Source organism: Jaculus jaculus, chromosome 6 (genome assembly GCF_020740685.1).
Source record: "Jaculus jaculus isolate mJacJac1 chromosome 6, mJacJac1.mat.Y.cur, whole genome shotgun sequence".
Lineage (NCBI taxonomy): Eukaryota > Metazoa > Chordata > Mammalia > Rodentia > Dipodidae > Jaculus > Jaculus jaculus.
The window spans coordinates 81,171,607-81,187,142 of NC_059107.1; the positions used below are offsets into that span (position 1 = coordinate 81,171,607).

The 15,536-nt window shown below is 36.6% G+C and overlaps 1 protein-coding gene across 2 annotated transcripts in view; it reads left to right on the forward strand.

The window, feature by feature from the left end:
- The window catches only part of Lrrk2 (leucine rich repeat kinase 2), a 169,308-nt gene that overhangs the window by 43,817 nt on the left and 109,955 nt on the right, over window positions 1–15,536 (forward strand). For both annotated transcript variants that reach the window (XM_004662176.2, XM_045152027.1), the window contains exons 17-20: window positions 850–978; window positions 1,050–1,220; window positions 5,919–6,177; window positions 8,676–8,864. In XM_004662176.2, the coding sequence (XP_004662233.2) occupies window positions 850–978; window positions 1,050–1,220; window positions 5,919–6,177; window positions 8,676–8,864 (748 nt within the window). The remainder of the gene's footprint in view (window positions 1–849; window positions 979–1,049; window positions 1,221–5,918; window positions 6,178–8,675; window positions 8,865–15,536) is intronic.

Sequence of the window (15,536 nt, forward strand, 5' to 3'; positions counted from 1 at the left end):
AGGTATCTATCTCTTAGAGTTAGATAAATTATAACTACTTTTGTTATCAAATATTAATATTTTTAGACCATCAGCCTCTGAAGGGTTCAAAATAATCTTATTATGGGGATGGTTTCATTCATATGCTATCATAAAATAGTAAAGAAGCCAAGCTGAACTTTTATGAATTTTTCCATGCTAAATTATAAAAAAAAGTCTCATCCTTTTAAAAACAGTGTCTGGGTGGAGAGGCCAGGTCAGCCCCGGGGACAGGCTACAGGTGACGCAGGACAGCAGTGCTATTCTTCAAAAGGGAATTGCTCTCAGAATGCATTCCTTAGAGTGCCTTCAGAGCTCTGACACATACTCTGGGCAGGAGTGAAGTCCGAAAATGCATGTTTTCTCTGAGGCAAAACCTTCAGGAGACAGCACAAAAATGTGGGAGAAATGCTGGCATCAGAGAACTGAGCTTCAGTCTTGAAACGAAAGCGCTGTTGTCTTGACTGGCTTCACTGGATGAGCAATTCTGCTGGCTCCCAGCTGCTCCGGTGCTCAGCAGAACCTGGCTGTCTCCCTGAGCTATGTTCCAGAAAGGCATCTGGAAAGGCCAGGTTTTAGGTGGAGCACGATTCTTTTTCTTCTTTGTTTGAGGTTGCTTTGCTAAGGATCATTTGTTCTCTGTGTTCTGAGAGAGGAAGGAGCCTTTCAGCATTATTTAAAGGTTTGTAGATGTCAAGTACAAACCTGAGGAAGGCATTAGGCATTAAATATACAAACTCAGCTTCATATCATGTAATTATCTGTTTTTTGTTTTTGCCTGTAACTTCTTATATCATTTACTATCACTGTTTTTATTGCTAACACTTTCAGGGGTTTCAGACAATCTTGGCAATCCTTGACTTGTCAGCATCTTTCTCCAAACTGCTGGTGCATCATTCCCTGGATTCAGTAATATTCCATCAGATGGCTTCCAGTGTTCTGGAGCAAAAGGATCAACAGGTACAAGTTTGTCCTATAGGCTAAATGTTGTCCCTTTAGTTTGCTCCAATTCTCATCTCTGTTATTTTTAGCTTCTAAACCTGTGTTGCAAGTGCTTTTCAAAACTGGCTGTGGATGATCAGCTAAAAAGTGTGATGCTGGAGAGAGCATGTGAACAGAACAACAGCATCATGGTGGAATGCTTGCTTCTTCTGGGTGCTGATGCCAACCAAGCGAAGGACACAACTTCTTTAGTGTATCGGGTAAATATCAAGGTTCCACTTTGTTTCTCCTTCCATTATCTGACCCTGCCTTTGTATAGATCCTCCTCCTCCTTCTTCTTTTTCCTTTGTGATAAAAAGAATTTTGAGATATAATTCGTATGTCATACTATTCACTTACATAATTCAGGCAGGAGTGATGACCACCCAGATGTACTAGCTACACAGGAGACTAAGATAAGAGGATCACCTGAGCCAAAAAGTTTGAAGCCAGCTGGAGCAATATAGTGAGACAGTGAGAATCCATCTCAAAATAAAGAATATAATTCAATGATTTTTGATTTAGAGTTTCATAAATATTCTAAACATTTTGGAGCATTTTAATAACCCCACAAAGATACTCCATAGCCATCAGTGGTCATTTCACATTTCTTTTCCTTCAAGCTATCTGCTTCTCCTTAGTCCCAGGCCCCAAAAATCACTTATGTACTTTCTGTGCCTTTGTATTTTCCTATCTTAAGCATTTAAAATAATATTCTTATGATTATGTGTCTGTGACCAACATTTCCTTCTCATTTTCTCAGGTATCTAGGCCTCTGGTAAATATTCTTCTATTTCAACATTTATTTGATCAATTCTTAGATTGCATGTGAGTGACATCACATTATTGTTGGCTTTTGCCTGCCATATTCCATGTCGTGATCCAAGACACATCCATTTTGTCTCAAATAACAGTTTTGGTAATTTTTGAACCTGAATAAAATTCCATTGTGCATATATGTTACATTTATGTCTATCCATCCATTGATGTGCACCCAAATTAATTCTATATCATGGTTATTATGATGCAGTTGACATGGAAGTACAGAAAAGACATCTTGATTTCATTTTCTGTGGTTAGGATGTATCTAATAGTGGAAATACTATGTCATAGGGGTAGTTTTAGTTTTAGGTTTCTGAGGAATACTCATTCTAAAAGCAGTATCCACTTGTATTCTTAGCAACAGTGTCTGAGAATTCCCTTTTTGCCATATCCTTGCTTGTTACCTTTTGTCTTTTTTTAAAAAAAATGTTTATTTTTATTTATTTGAGAGTGACAGACAGAGAGAAAGAGGGAGGGAGGGCGGGCGGGCGGGAGGGAGGGAGGGAGAGAGAGAGAGAGAGAGAGAGAGAATGGAGAATGGGCACTCCAGGGCCTCCAGCCACTGCAAACGAACTCCAGATGTGTGCGTCATCATCCTGCTGGGCATTTGAATGCATTCTTTGGGAAATGCCTCTTCAGTGTGCCTTATTATTCCATTGATCTTCACTGCAGAATCTACCATTTCATTGTACAATCACTTGTGGGCTTACATAAGAGTCCAGATTATCACCATTTCAAAGGTAATAGAATCCTATATGTGTCCTTCACTCTAACTTTTCCCTTTAGTTGTTTACCTTGTTAAGGGAATACATAACTTCAAATGTAATGTCTACAGAACCTGTTCTCCAGCCATCCTGCACACATATCACATGATTCTATTGTTCTATTCATTTTCATCTATTTTCTCTCTGTTTTTGTTTTTTGTGCCTAGAATCTTCATTCTGGACACTTGGATGTGGCCATGCAGGTTGTGTCCTGCATGCCTTCAGAGGTGTCAAACAAAACCCTTGCTTTCAGATACCCACGAAATGTTTTCTTCTTCTACCTGTTCTCTGAAGCATGCAAACATTTACCTATCTTATCACCTTCCCTCAAAATATAATCAGAATTGTCTTGTTATCTCAAACCCTCATTAAAATTTCATTCTGTAAGTTCATGATAATTATATCTCCTTTACATTAAGGTGACATATGAAAATAGAAATGTACAGTGCTCATCTTTATATTATTCAGAATATCTAATTCATTTTCTCATATATAGCCAATTTCCTTTGATATTAGCAGATATCTATTGACCTAGCACAGTACACCAGTGACAGACCAAACAAGCCATTCCACTTGTCTGTCTTGGTGATCCAGTGAGTTTACTGGGATTATTTACTCAAAGGCAGCTGTATCACCAAAAAGCCCATTGCAGCATGGGTGACAATTCATAAAGGCTTTATACATCCCTGAAACTTTTCATCCAATTTATAAGCATCTCAACTGGAGAGTCTCTCCTCAACAGTTGCATACTCATTATATTATGTTGGGGACAGGCTTTGTGAACCTTGTAAACTGTCTTAGCTTCCTTACCTTTGTAAGTTTAGTTAGATTCCTGAGTCTTAAGAGCCTCCTTCCAGGAGATAATGCTTTATTTGTGAGGAAATAACTTCACAAGAAGTAGGTATAAAATAAATGTTTACTTAAGTGCATTGCCTATTATGTTAGTCAACTTTTCCTTGTTAGAACAAAATACCTGACAAAAATCTGTTTAAGGGAGAAAGGGTTTATTTCAACTTCTAATTTCAGGTAGAGTTCATCATGGTGGGTGGCATGACAGCAGGAGTTTGAGGTAGCTGGCCACATTCAGCACAGTGAAGAAGGAAAGAGCAGTGAGTACTAATGCTCAGCCATGTCTCCCTTTTTTATGGAACAGTGTGAGAGCACTTAAAATGGGGTTTTCTACATTAATTAACATAATCAAGATCGTTCCTCACAGGTGATTCTAGGTCTTGTTAAGCTGACAATCAATATTAACCATGCATCTATATTTAAGATTTTTCTTGTACAAATTTTAGGACAACAAGGTAGTGCTGTGTCTGTTTCTAAAATCTAACATTTCTAGCAAAGCAATTATGTCATAATTTAATTGCATTATTAAATAATAGTGGGTAACTTTATGTGTGATTTAATGTGCACTATTAAATAACTAAGTTTTTGAACTAGCTTATTTTTTAAAGTTTTACTTTATTTGACTTCCCACTTTGTATTTGCGTCTGTTTGTTACCTGTAAGTTTTAACTTGGTGCTTTATAGCAACCAGCATGACATACATCATTAGGTATTGGTATTAGGGCCAAATAAAGAATCAAATTATTTAAATTTGGTGAAAAATTGTTTAAAAAGAAAACTTTGTTTTAGGGCTGGAGAGATGGCTTAGCAGATAAGCGCTTGCCTGTGAAGCCTAAAGACCCCGGTTTGAGGCTTGAGTCCCCAGGACCCACGTTAGCCAGATGCACAAGGGGGCGCAAGAGTCTGGAGTTCATTTGCAGTGGCTGGAGGCCCTGGCAAATCCATTCTCTCTCTGCCTCTTTCTCTGTTGCTCTCAAGTAAATAAATAAACAAAAAATTAAAAAGACCTTTGTTTTATTTTATTTGTTTCAGAGAGAGAGAGAGAGAAAGAAAGAGAGAGAGAGAGAGAGAGAGAGAGAGAGGGAGAGAGAGAGAGAGAGAATGAGTGCATCAGGGTATTCAGCTGCTGCAAACAAACTCCAGATGCATGCGCCACCTTGTGCATCTGGCTCACTTGAATCCTGGGGAATTGGACCTGGGTCCTTTGGCTTTGTAGGCAAGTGCCTTAACTGCTAAGCCATCTCTCTAGCTCTTAGTGAATTTTTTTTTTAACATAGAAAAAAGTTTTGTCCTTTATTAAAATTAATTGAATTTTTCATTAATAATTTAATATGACTTTATTTATATCTTTTATATACAAATCACATCATTAATATTATCTGGACATGCCAAAGATCTAAAAGAAACTTCCATTTCCTAGTTTTGTTAGGGAGATAGCATAATGAAAAGTTTTCCATGCCATTATATCATATTCTACATAGAAAATGGTCTTTCCTCTTCTCTTAATTGATCTGAAATTTCTGTGCAAAAGAGTTTGTGTTTTATTTCTGTTCTTACATCATTTTGGACTTTGACTTCATGCATTTGTTTCTATCTTCTCTTCTTCAAATCAGACTTTCATGCCCAAGGCTGTAGTTCAGTTGTGGAGCATTTGTTTACCATGCATGAGACCCTGGATTTGATTTCTTGTACCACAATAATAATGACAATAATAATAACTATGATAATAAAACTAAGTAAATTAAAAAATAAATATTCTAAATCCATGGATTACATATTACATTTATAGAATTAATTGTAATTGTCAGAGGTATTATATATTGGATACATAATTATTATGTAGGCAGATTTATTGAATAAGAAAATAGAATCATTTGTTCATTTACCAAGTGGTTGCATGACTAAAAGCTATTCAGAACAAAGATAGAATTAATGCATTGGATTTTCTAAGAATATAATATTTTACTATGTATGATTGATGGAGAAGAATATGTAAGATTAATAATTGGCATGAAAAAACATGAGAAAGACTGAGAATAGCACTCACCACACTATGGTAGGAATTAAGTCTTTTCACAATCTCATTCTCAACGGGAAATTATTGAATTTATGGCGGTTTCATCTCTGTGACACTAATTTTACTTTATTTTCTCTCCCTTTTTTTGGAGACATAATGTCGTGTAGTGCTAGCTGACTGTGATTTTGAACTTCTAGTCCTCCTGTCTCCATTTCCCTGGTGCTAGGATTTCAGGTGTGCACTACTTTGTGTGATTTATGGAAATGCTGGGATTGAACCTAAAGCCTCATACAGGCTAGGTTAGCACTCTACCATCTGAGCTACCACCCCAGCCCATTATTTTATTTTCTCAGTCATTTCATGAGGTGTTTTGCCTTATTTTATTTCAACTTAAATTCAAGGTGTAAAGAAAAATCACACCATGATCTTTCCCAAAGGGTTTACTTATGCTTCCTTTTTAAAAACTAGGTATGTGAGAAAGAGAGCAGCCCTAAATTGGTGGAATTATTGCTGAATAGTGGATGTCGTGAGCAAGATGTACGGAAAGCACTGACAGTAAGCATCCAGAAAGGTGACAGCCAGGTCATCAGTTTGCTCTTGAAGAGGCTTGCCTTGGATTTGGCCAACAATAGCATTTGCCTTGGAGGCTTTTGCATGGGAAAAATTGAACCTTCTTGGCTTGGTCCTTTATTTCCAGATAAGACATCAAATTTAAGAAAACAAACAAGTAAGTATCTATAAGAATATTGTATACAATTTTGAGTTTTAGCATATTATTGTTAATAGTTTGAAATGCTGTATATTGAGTAAGTGGTTAGGTAAATGCCATGAAGGCACTCTGCCACTAAGCTACTATGGTAATACTAACTATTGAAAGCATGGGAAAGTCAATGTCAGTTTTGTCCACTATCACAATCTTAGCATCTATACTTTGCATGTAATGTGCAATCATGAGATAGTTATATTGGGAAAGAAATGCTGGTAGTATATGACATTGAAAAGCATATGTAATAGCAAATATTTCACACAGTATTGATAGGAATTTCACCAGTTTTTTAAGGATATTTGGCAGTATTCACTGATTAATATTTTTAGTTTATATACACAATTTTTCCTCACACTCTCCTTTGTCCAGTCTCCCCCACCCTCTACACCAAAACCCCTCTTCTTGAGAGCTTGTTTGGAGGTTTGGAGCACAGCTATTCACATACTCTTGACTGAAGATGGATTGTCCTCTATTTGGGGAATGTCATCGTCTTCGACCATGCATGCAGCTTTGAGAGGGAAGTACATAGTGCAATGAAGGAGGAAAGGGACACCTGCCTAGCCAGCCAGCCAGATTAGCTGAATAAACAATCAGTAGTGTGACAGATGACATAGCCAGATCACCCTCGCATCCCAAACCCCTCTTTAAAACTAGTCTCTCTTTAATTTTTAAAACTGATGTATAAATTATACATTTGTATAGGGACATGTAGATTTAGACTCAGCAATATATGTTTGTATATACTTGATACAGACATTCCTTGTGTACAGGGAAGCCTGTATAAGAATGTACATAAAATTATAACATTAACAGATTTTTCAGAGAAATACTTAAATGGATCATATAATTTGAATGCCTTGCAATCTCTTGGGGAAAAAAGCACATGTAGCTAACCTAAATGTACTTGGAAAAGTCATTATCTGGGTATGGTGGTACATACCTAGAGTCCAGCACACTTGAGGCTAGAGCAGGAGGATCATATGTTTAAGGTTACTCATGACTACATTTTACATTAGCCTGGGCAATATAGTGAAGAGTCACAAACCTATTTTAGAAAATAATTTATGAGGAAATAAGAAAGTTTATTATTAAGTGAGAAAATGGGCACAAAGCTATTTTAAGCATAACAATGTTTTGAATTGTTGAAAATTCTACTGAAATATGTTAGTCTTATAATTGTGAATATTAAAGCATTATATCAGGAAAATAATTCTATGAATGGGCTCCTTGGCTGGATCTGAGACTGTGGAAATTAATGAGACTCTACTGGTACTATGTTTCATCACATTGACCACTCTCATTCCAACAACCTGATTACTTGTATCTCTAATTTTTGTTTTATTTTATATTTCCTTTTCTTCTTCCTTTTCTCCTTCCCTCCCTTCTTTTCTTATTATTTTTCCAGGGTGTTTCTATTTAGAGCAATATGGCCTTGAAGTTATGGCAGTCCTCTTGCATGTCCTTCTAAATACTAGGAGTATAGGCATGTGCTACCATGCTTAGTTTTGTTTTCTGGTTTCTGATGGAGAATGACTGTGGTTTAGGATTGAGATAGTATTCCCTGTGTTCCCTTTGTTCTACATGAACTTCTTACAATTTTCAAGTCTTATGTAATTAAAAAATACCAATGCCATTTGACTGATTGGAAGGTATAACTATGATTTCACTGACAGTTAATTTGGCCAAGGAAAATTTTGAATTGATAACTTAAATGTATTTTAGGTACTGTATTAGTCACACTGTAGATATAACATGAGCTATGAAAGTAATATTTTAGAAACATGTAGGTTGTATGTAAGACAATGATGACTCTGCAAGTACATTTCTTCATAGTAAAGCATAATATAAAATTGAATGAGAATTTGAGAATATTTACTTTAAAATTTCATCATAGGAGGAGTTAGCAAGTTTTATCATTTAGCATCTTCTATGTTCTAGGCATAGTGTTAAATTATAATTCTGTGCTGAATATGTTGTCATCTTCACCTCATAAGTCAGGTGGCTGGTAATTGAGAGCTTATATACTTTTCAAGTGGCATTACTATGATTTGAACACAAACTATTTGGACCTTTCCTGGATCTAGGTAGTTTCATAGTAACTCATATTTGCCATTTATACCCAAGTGGTAGGCAAATGCTGATATTTAAAAAATTTAGTCTGCCACCTGGCAGTGTCCTTATATATTATTGACTTTGGAAGAAAGTATAACAATTATTTAGAAGGAAACTGGATAAGACATATTCATGTTTGTGTAATTTATTTTTTTGTTTGTTTTTCAAGTTAGGGTCTCAATCTAGCCTAGGCTGACCTAGAATTCACTGTATATTCTCAGGGTGGCCTCGAACTCATGGCGATCCTCCTACCTCTGCCTTTTGAGTGCTGGAATTAAAGGCTTGCGCCACCAGGCCCAGCTTAATTGTTTTTTTTTTTAAGTACCATTCTACTTCTTTGTTTTTAGATATAGGATCATTACTAGCAAGAACCGTGCTCCGATATCAGAAGAAAAGTGCTATGGATGAAGCAGCAGCCTCAGACAGTGATGTCAACTATCCTGATGATGTTCTTCAGAAATTTGATGACTGGATCTTCATTCCTGACTCTTCTGTGGACAGTGTGTTTGGCCAAAGCGATGATCTGGATAGTGAAGGTATTTATTGTAAAACACAGGTCTCTTTATTGTTTGCATGGATACCCTGGCATTGGAACTCAGACTCAATGCTGCTTTAATTCACTCAAAAAACCTTGGGTAAAAATATGTTTAAAGTTAAGTAAGAGTTACACTTCCTGACTCCAAATAAAACAGGGATTCAAGTGTCTATGTAATTCCAAGTGCAGATCAGAGTACCTGGTTAACAGCAGATCTGACCATGATACTGACTGGGACAGCAATACACATCCCTTCATTGACTAGTGTTTTTGTGGCTTGTCTAAGAGCCTTACCCTTATGATGGTCATGATGTCAGCTCTGAAGGGTTTTAAATAGGATGGGAATAAAAAGTAAGGGATCCAGATGGTGCTTGGCAAATGGGAAGCAATGAAGAAAAAATAGTTCTTTCCTTTGTTAAGGGTGATACAATACTAATACTTCAATAACTCATCTGAAATAAATTTAAAAGATTGATATAAGAAGATAATACACTAAGAACCATAAATAATGTATTTATTTATTTATTTATTTTTCTTTTTTTCTTATTTATTTGTTAATTAGTTTTGTAATCAGTGAAATACAGTCAAGTTGGTACCATTGTTAGGCTTGTCCATGTCCTACCCCTTCTCCCTGGCCCCTCCTTGTTGAGATATATGGGTCATGCTTTGTGGAGTTAGCCGAGAGTTATGGTTGGAGAAACGTCTCTGAGTATCATGACCCAACATGTGGCTCTGACATTCTTTCCACCCCCACTTCTGCAAAATTTCCCTGAACCATATTGGGTTCATTTTTGGTCTGCTTCAGTGATGAGGTGTTGGGAGCCTCTGTGTCTGGATATCTGAGTTGGTAGGAGTTGATTATTCTCTGTGTTGATCTCCTTCACCCTTGTGCTGGTGCCCAGTTCACCAAGAAAACAACACCCTTGCTTGTTTTGCCAATTATTCTTAGTTTAGGTTGGGGCCTTTTTGAGATATGATGGGGTGGTTCTCTCCTTAGGATCTGCGTCTATCTGAGAAAGAGAAGCAGATTCTCCAATGGAGAGCAAAATTAGTACCAGACAAGTGGGATAACCCTTATTTTTTCATAGACAATTTAATAGGTGTAGACCCTCTTGTAGCCCACGATTGGTGGTAGCTTGATAATGGAGAGCAGGCTTATGTTTGGATATGGTTCTGACTTGTTTCCCAGCTCTAGCTATGGGTCCTGTACCACTGAGGGGATCAGTTAGCCAAATCAAGAGCAGTTGGTTTCCCACCATGGCTGTGTGCCACTATTGCACTTGTGTGAGCATCATGGCAGGTTATTTGCTGCTAAGTAGGCTAGACAATGAGTTGCTTGGACAGATATTGGTCATTTTTCCCCAGTCACCCATGTAGCAACTTCTGGCACCAGACATGCTGTCTGAGGACTGACTCACTTCCAGCTTCCAGCCATGCCATTCCATTTTACGTGTCAACCTCATATGGTATCTTCATCAGTAGGGTCTTACCACTAACCTTTGGTGGGTAATCAAGTACTCTGACAGAAATCTATTTTTCTTTTAGGAAAGCTTGTAGGTCTCACTGGTCAAAAGCTCATTGTGGATGATAGCCACATGGTGATACTGGGAGTTACAGGACTGTACCCACTAAGAGAAAGAAGAAAAAGATAACTAATATAAAAGAGTTAGAGAGGAGAGGGAGAGAAACAGAGAGAGGGCAGTAGAAGATTAAGGTCAGTCTTCACTGTACCTTCTCTAATGCCTTGTGGCTGTTCTCTCTAAGGGCCTGGCGAAGGTACAACCATTTGGTCTGCCTTTTAGGATGTAGAATTTTATGGTACCATTGCTGTTTAGGTCTATATTTGTGTCCCCACCCCCTCCATTGCCCTCCTCTCCCTACCTACCCACCCTATTGTCTAGTCCTTGAGGTGCTTGCTGGGTATGTCAGCAACTTGGGTAGATTCAGGTTAGGTGCTGTAGATGAGTGAGACTATGTGGTGATTATATTTCTGTGATTAGGTAAATTCACTGAGAGTGATCTGTTCCAGGTTCAAACATTTTTCCTTAAATTTCATTCTGTCATTTTGTCTTACTGCTGTGTATACCATTGTGTAGATATACCACATCTTAGTTATCCATTCTACTAGTGATGAACATCTGGGTTGATTCCAACTCTTAGCTATTACTAATTGAGCTACTATAAACATGGTTGAGCAAATCTCTCTGGACTGAGGTTTGAAGGTTTTAGGGTACATTCCCACTAAGGGAATAACTGGGTCTGTTGGTAACTCTATAGTCACCTTTTTTAGGAGTCTCTGTATTGTTTTCCAAAGTGGTTGTACCATCTTACATTCCCACCAACAGTAGATGAGGATTCCTATTTCTCCACATCCTCACCAGCATTTATTTTCATTTGATTTTTTTTTAAATCCTGACTAGACTCATTTTACAGATAGAAGTTCCTTTATTTTTTTAATAATTTTTTTTTGATTTTTAATTTATTTATTTGAGAGCGACAGACACAGAGAGAAAGACAGATAGAGGGAGAGAGAGAGAATGGGCGCGCCAGGGCTTCCAGCCTCTGCAAACGAACTCCAGATGTGTGTGCCCCCTTGTGCATCTGGCTAACGTGGGACCTGGGGAACCGAGCCTTGAACCGGGGTCCTTAGGCTTCACAGGCAAGCGCTTAACCACTAAGCCATCTCTCCAGCCCTCATTTGATTTTTTGATGTTTGCTATCCTTATTGGGGTAAGGTGGAATCTCATAGTTGTTTTAATTTGCATTTTAATTTGCATTGATGATTAGGGATGATGAACATTTTCTTAAGTGTGTGTTTGCCATTTGTATTTCTTCCTCTGTGAACTGCCTGTAGAGCTCTTTGCTACATTTTGTGAGTGGGGTATTTGACTTTTTACTGTTGAGATTTTTGAGTTCTTTGTAGATTCTAGAGATTAGGCCTCTGTCAGTTGGTACAAGTATTTATGACAACCCTACAGCCAACATAATACTAAATGGTGAAAAATGTGAAGCTTTTCAACTAAATTCAGGAAGGAAAACAAGGGTGTCCACTATCCCCACTTTTATTTAATATAGTACTGGAAGTCTTAGCCATAGAAATAAGGCAAGGATACACATAAAAGGAATACAGATTAGAAAGGAAGAGATCAAATTATCATTATTTGCAGATGATTTGATTCTAAAGACTCTAAAGACTCTACAAGCAAAATGTTAGAGCTGATAAACACTTTTAGCAACATATCAGGGTATAAAATAAGTACACAGAAATCAGTATCCTTCTTATATACTGACAACAAACATGCAGAGAATGGAATCAGGAAATCTCTTCCATTCACAATTGCCTCAAAAATAAATAAACAAATAAAGTACCTTGGAATAAACTTAACCAGGGAAATGAAGTATCTCTACAATGAGAACTTTAAAACAATCATCTCTAATCCTATTAATTTTTGGTTCTTCTCTCTTTCTTCTGGTCAAATTTGCTAAGGGTTTATCAATCTTGTTTTTCCTTTCAAAGAACCAACTCCAACTCTTTGTTTCATTGATTCTTTGGATTTTTTTTTTTTTTGCGGGGGGTTCCTATTTCATTAATTTCTGCCCTAATCTTTATTATTTCTTTCCATCTACTGCTTTTTGCTTTGCCTTGTTCTTTTTTTTACCAACGCCTTAAAGTGAAGCATCAAATTGTTTACTTGTAAACTTTCTAATTTTTTTTTGTTGTTGTTTTTTGTTTTTTTGAGGTAGGGTTTCACACTAGCCCAGGCTGACCTGGATTTGGCTATGGAGTCTCAGGGTGGCCTTGAACTCACAGCGATCCTCCTACCTTTTCTCCTGAGTCCTGGGATTAAAGGCCTAATTTCTTAATATAGGTACTAAGCTATAAATTTCTTTCTTAGGACTGCCTTCATTGTGTCCCAAAAGTTTTGGTATGTTGTATTCTCATCATCATTTGATTCTATGAATTTATTTATTTCCTTTTTGATTTCTTCAATGACCCATTCATCATTCTATAGTATACTGTTTAGTCTCCATGAATTTCTCTATGCTCTGTCGATTTTCTTCTTGGTGATTTGCAGTTTGATCCCAATGTGGTCAGATAGAGCACAAAGAATTATTTCAATTTCCCTGTATTTCTTGATATTTGCTTTGTGTCCTAATATATAGTCTATTTTAGTTAATGTTCCATGTACTGCTGAGAAAAATGGATATCCTATAGCACTTGTAGTATTTTGTTTTTGGAGCTGTTATAAGCAGACCATTTTTCTGATCTCTTTTGCTTGGGCACATTATTTCTGTTAGATATAGAAAACTGCTGATTTTGTATTCTGCTACTTTGATGAAAGTGTTTATTATTAGTAAGATGTGTTGTAAATATTTTTTGGGTATATTAAGTATGGCATCACATAATCTCCAAAGAAGGATAATTTTTATTTTCTATTTATATTGAATTTTACTTTCTATTTATATTGAAGGGACATTTTTCATTAATGTATTCTAATTGAAATCTTTCAGTGATTAAGTCATGGTATTTGAGAAAGCAAAAAGAAAATGGTTTTCCCACATACCATGTTTTGAGTCAAGATATTATTATAAATCAACTTTACTGAGATATTATGTGTATAAAATAAGGTATATTCTTGTAAGTATACTGTTTGGATTTGAAAACTAATATGTTCATGTAGTTACTATCAAGTTATGCTTTATTTCTGTACAGCAATAAAATTCCATTATATATTGTCTCAGAAAAATCCATTTCTCCTTTGGACAAAACTTACTCTGCTTTCATGCACTGTAATTTAAATTTGTGTTTTCCTTCACTTCATATAAATATAACCATATAGTATGTACTTTTGCATCTGGCTATTTTCCAGTAGTACTACCATGTTATACTCCCACATGATATTTTCATGGATTTGGTTGCAGTATATCTTTTTCAACATTTTTTTATCAACCAATTTTATTTTTGGCACTGTATTAAAGGTAGTCTTAATTCATCCAAGATTAATAAATTTCCCTATTGACCAATGCTATTCATATATTTTCAAGCTTTTAAACTTTTAAAAAATTTATTAATTTGCAAGTAAAGAGAGAGAGAGGGAGAGAGAGAGAGAGCAAGAGCACAAATAGGTGAGACAGGGCCTCAAACTGATACAGATGAACTCCTTGTGCCTTTACCACTTGGTGCATCTGGCTTTTCATGGGTATTGAGGAATTGAATCTGTGTGATTATGCAGGCAAGTGCCTTAACTCCAGGTCTATTTTCATGTTTTTTTGTTTAATATATTTACTTTGAAAAATATATATTTCAATATTTTTCTCTTAATTGGGTTATCTTATTATTATATTATCAGTTTTCTACATATTCTCTTTTAATTTTTTAATTTTATTGGTTTATTTTTATTTATTGTTTTATAAGCGACAGAGAGAAAAAGAGGCAGAGAGAGAGAGAAAGGGGGGGGGATGGATGCATCAGGGCCTCCAGCCACTGCAAAAGAATTCCAGGCACATGCACCCCATTGTGCATCTGGCTTATGTGGTTCCTGGGGAATTGAACCTGGGTCCTTAGGTTTTGCAGGCAAGTACCTTCACCACTAAGCCATTTACCAAGCCCAAGTTTTCTATATATTCTTGATGTGCACATGAAAGATGTATATATTGAAAATACTTTCTACCATAGTTTGTTTCCTTATTCATGGCATCTTTCAAAGAGCAGAGTTTTAAAATCATATATATATATATATACATACATACACACACATTACACACACACACACACACACACACACACACACACACACACACATGCTTTGAATGTTATCTTATTTAGAAAATCTTTTCTCTTTTAAAACTTTTTATTTGTTATTATTGACAAGTTCCCTAATTATAGACAATAAACCATAATAATTCCCTCCTCCTCTCGTTTCTTCTTCATCATATACCCTCCCCCTCAGTCTCTCTTTTATTTTGATGCCATCATCTTTTTCTCCTATTATAAAGGTCTTGTGTAGGTAGTGCCATGAACTGTGAGGTCATGGATATCCAGGCCATTTTCTGTCTGGAATAGTACATTGTAAGAAGACCTACTACTGTCCCTTTGGCTCTTACATTCTTTCTGCCACCTCTTCCACAAAGGACCCTCGGCCTTGGATGGTTTGACAGGGGTGTCCCAGTGCTGAGCACTCCTCTGTCACTTCTCAGCACTGTGGTGCCATTGAGTCAGCCCAGATGTCACAGCCAAAAGCAAGAGTAGCATTTATATACTGGTATGAACATTAAGAAAAGTGCTTACCAGGCAGTTTGGTGAGCACAATATATGTATTTAGCCAGACACCAGCAGGTGTTACACCCCTAGGGCTCATGACTTCCCCCATCACAAGTTTTCAATATCAGACATATATTTCCTCCCATGGAGCAGGCCTCCAGTCCCATTAGAGAGCTGTTGGTTTCCCCCATAACAGATATGCCACTATTGCACTTCTTGGCACATTAGGCCTGGCTGGCCTAAAAAATCTTTTCCTCCCCTACATTTGCGATGATCTTCTCTTGTATTCCATCTTCCAAGTATCAAAATCTTAGCTTATATACATAGACTTATAATTAATTCAAGTCAATTTTTCAAAAAATATTTTACTTATTTAATTATGTGTGTATGTGTGTGTGTGAGGGGGGACTG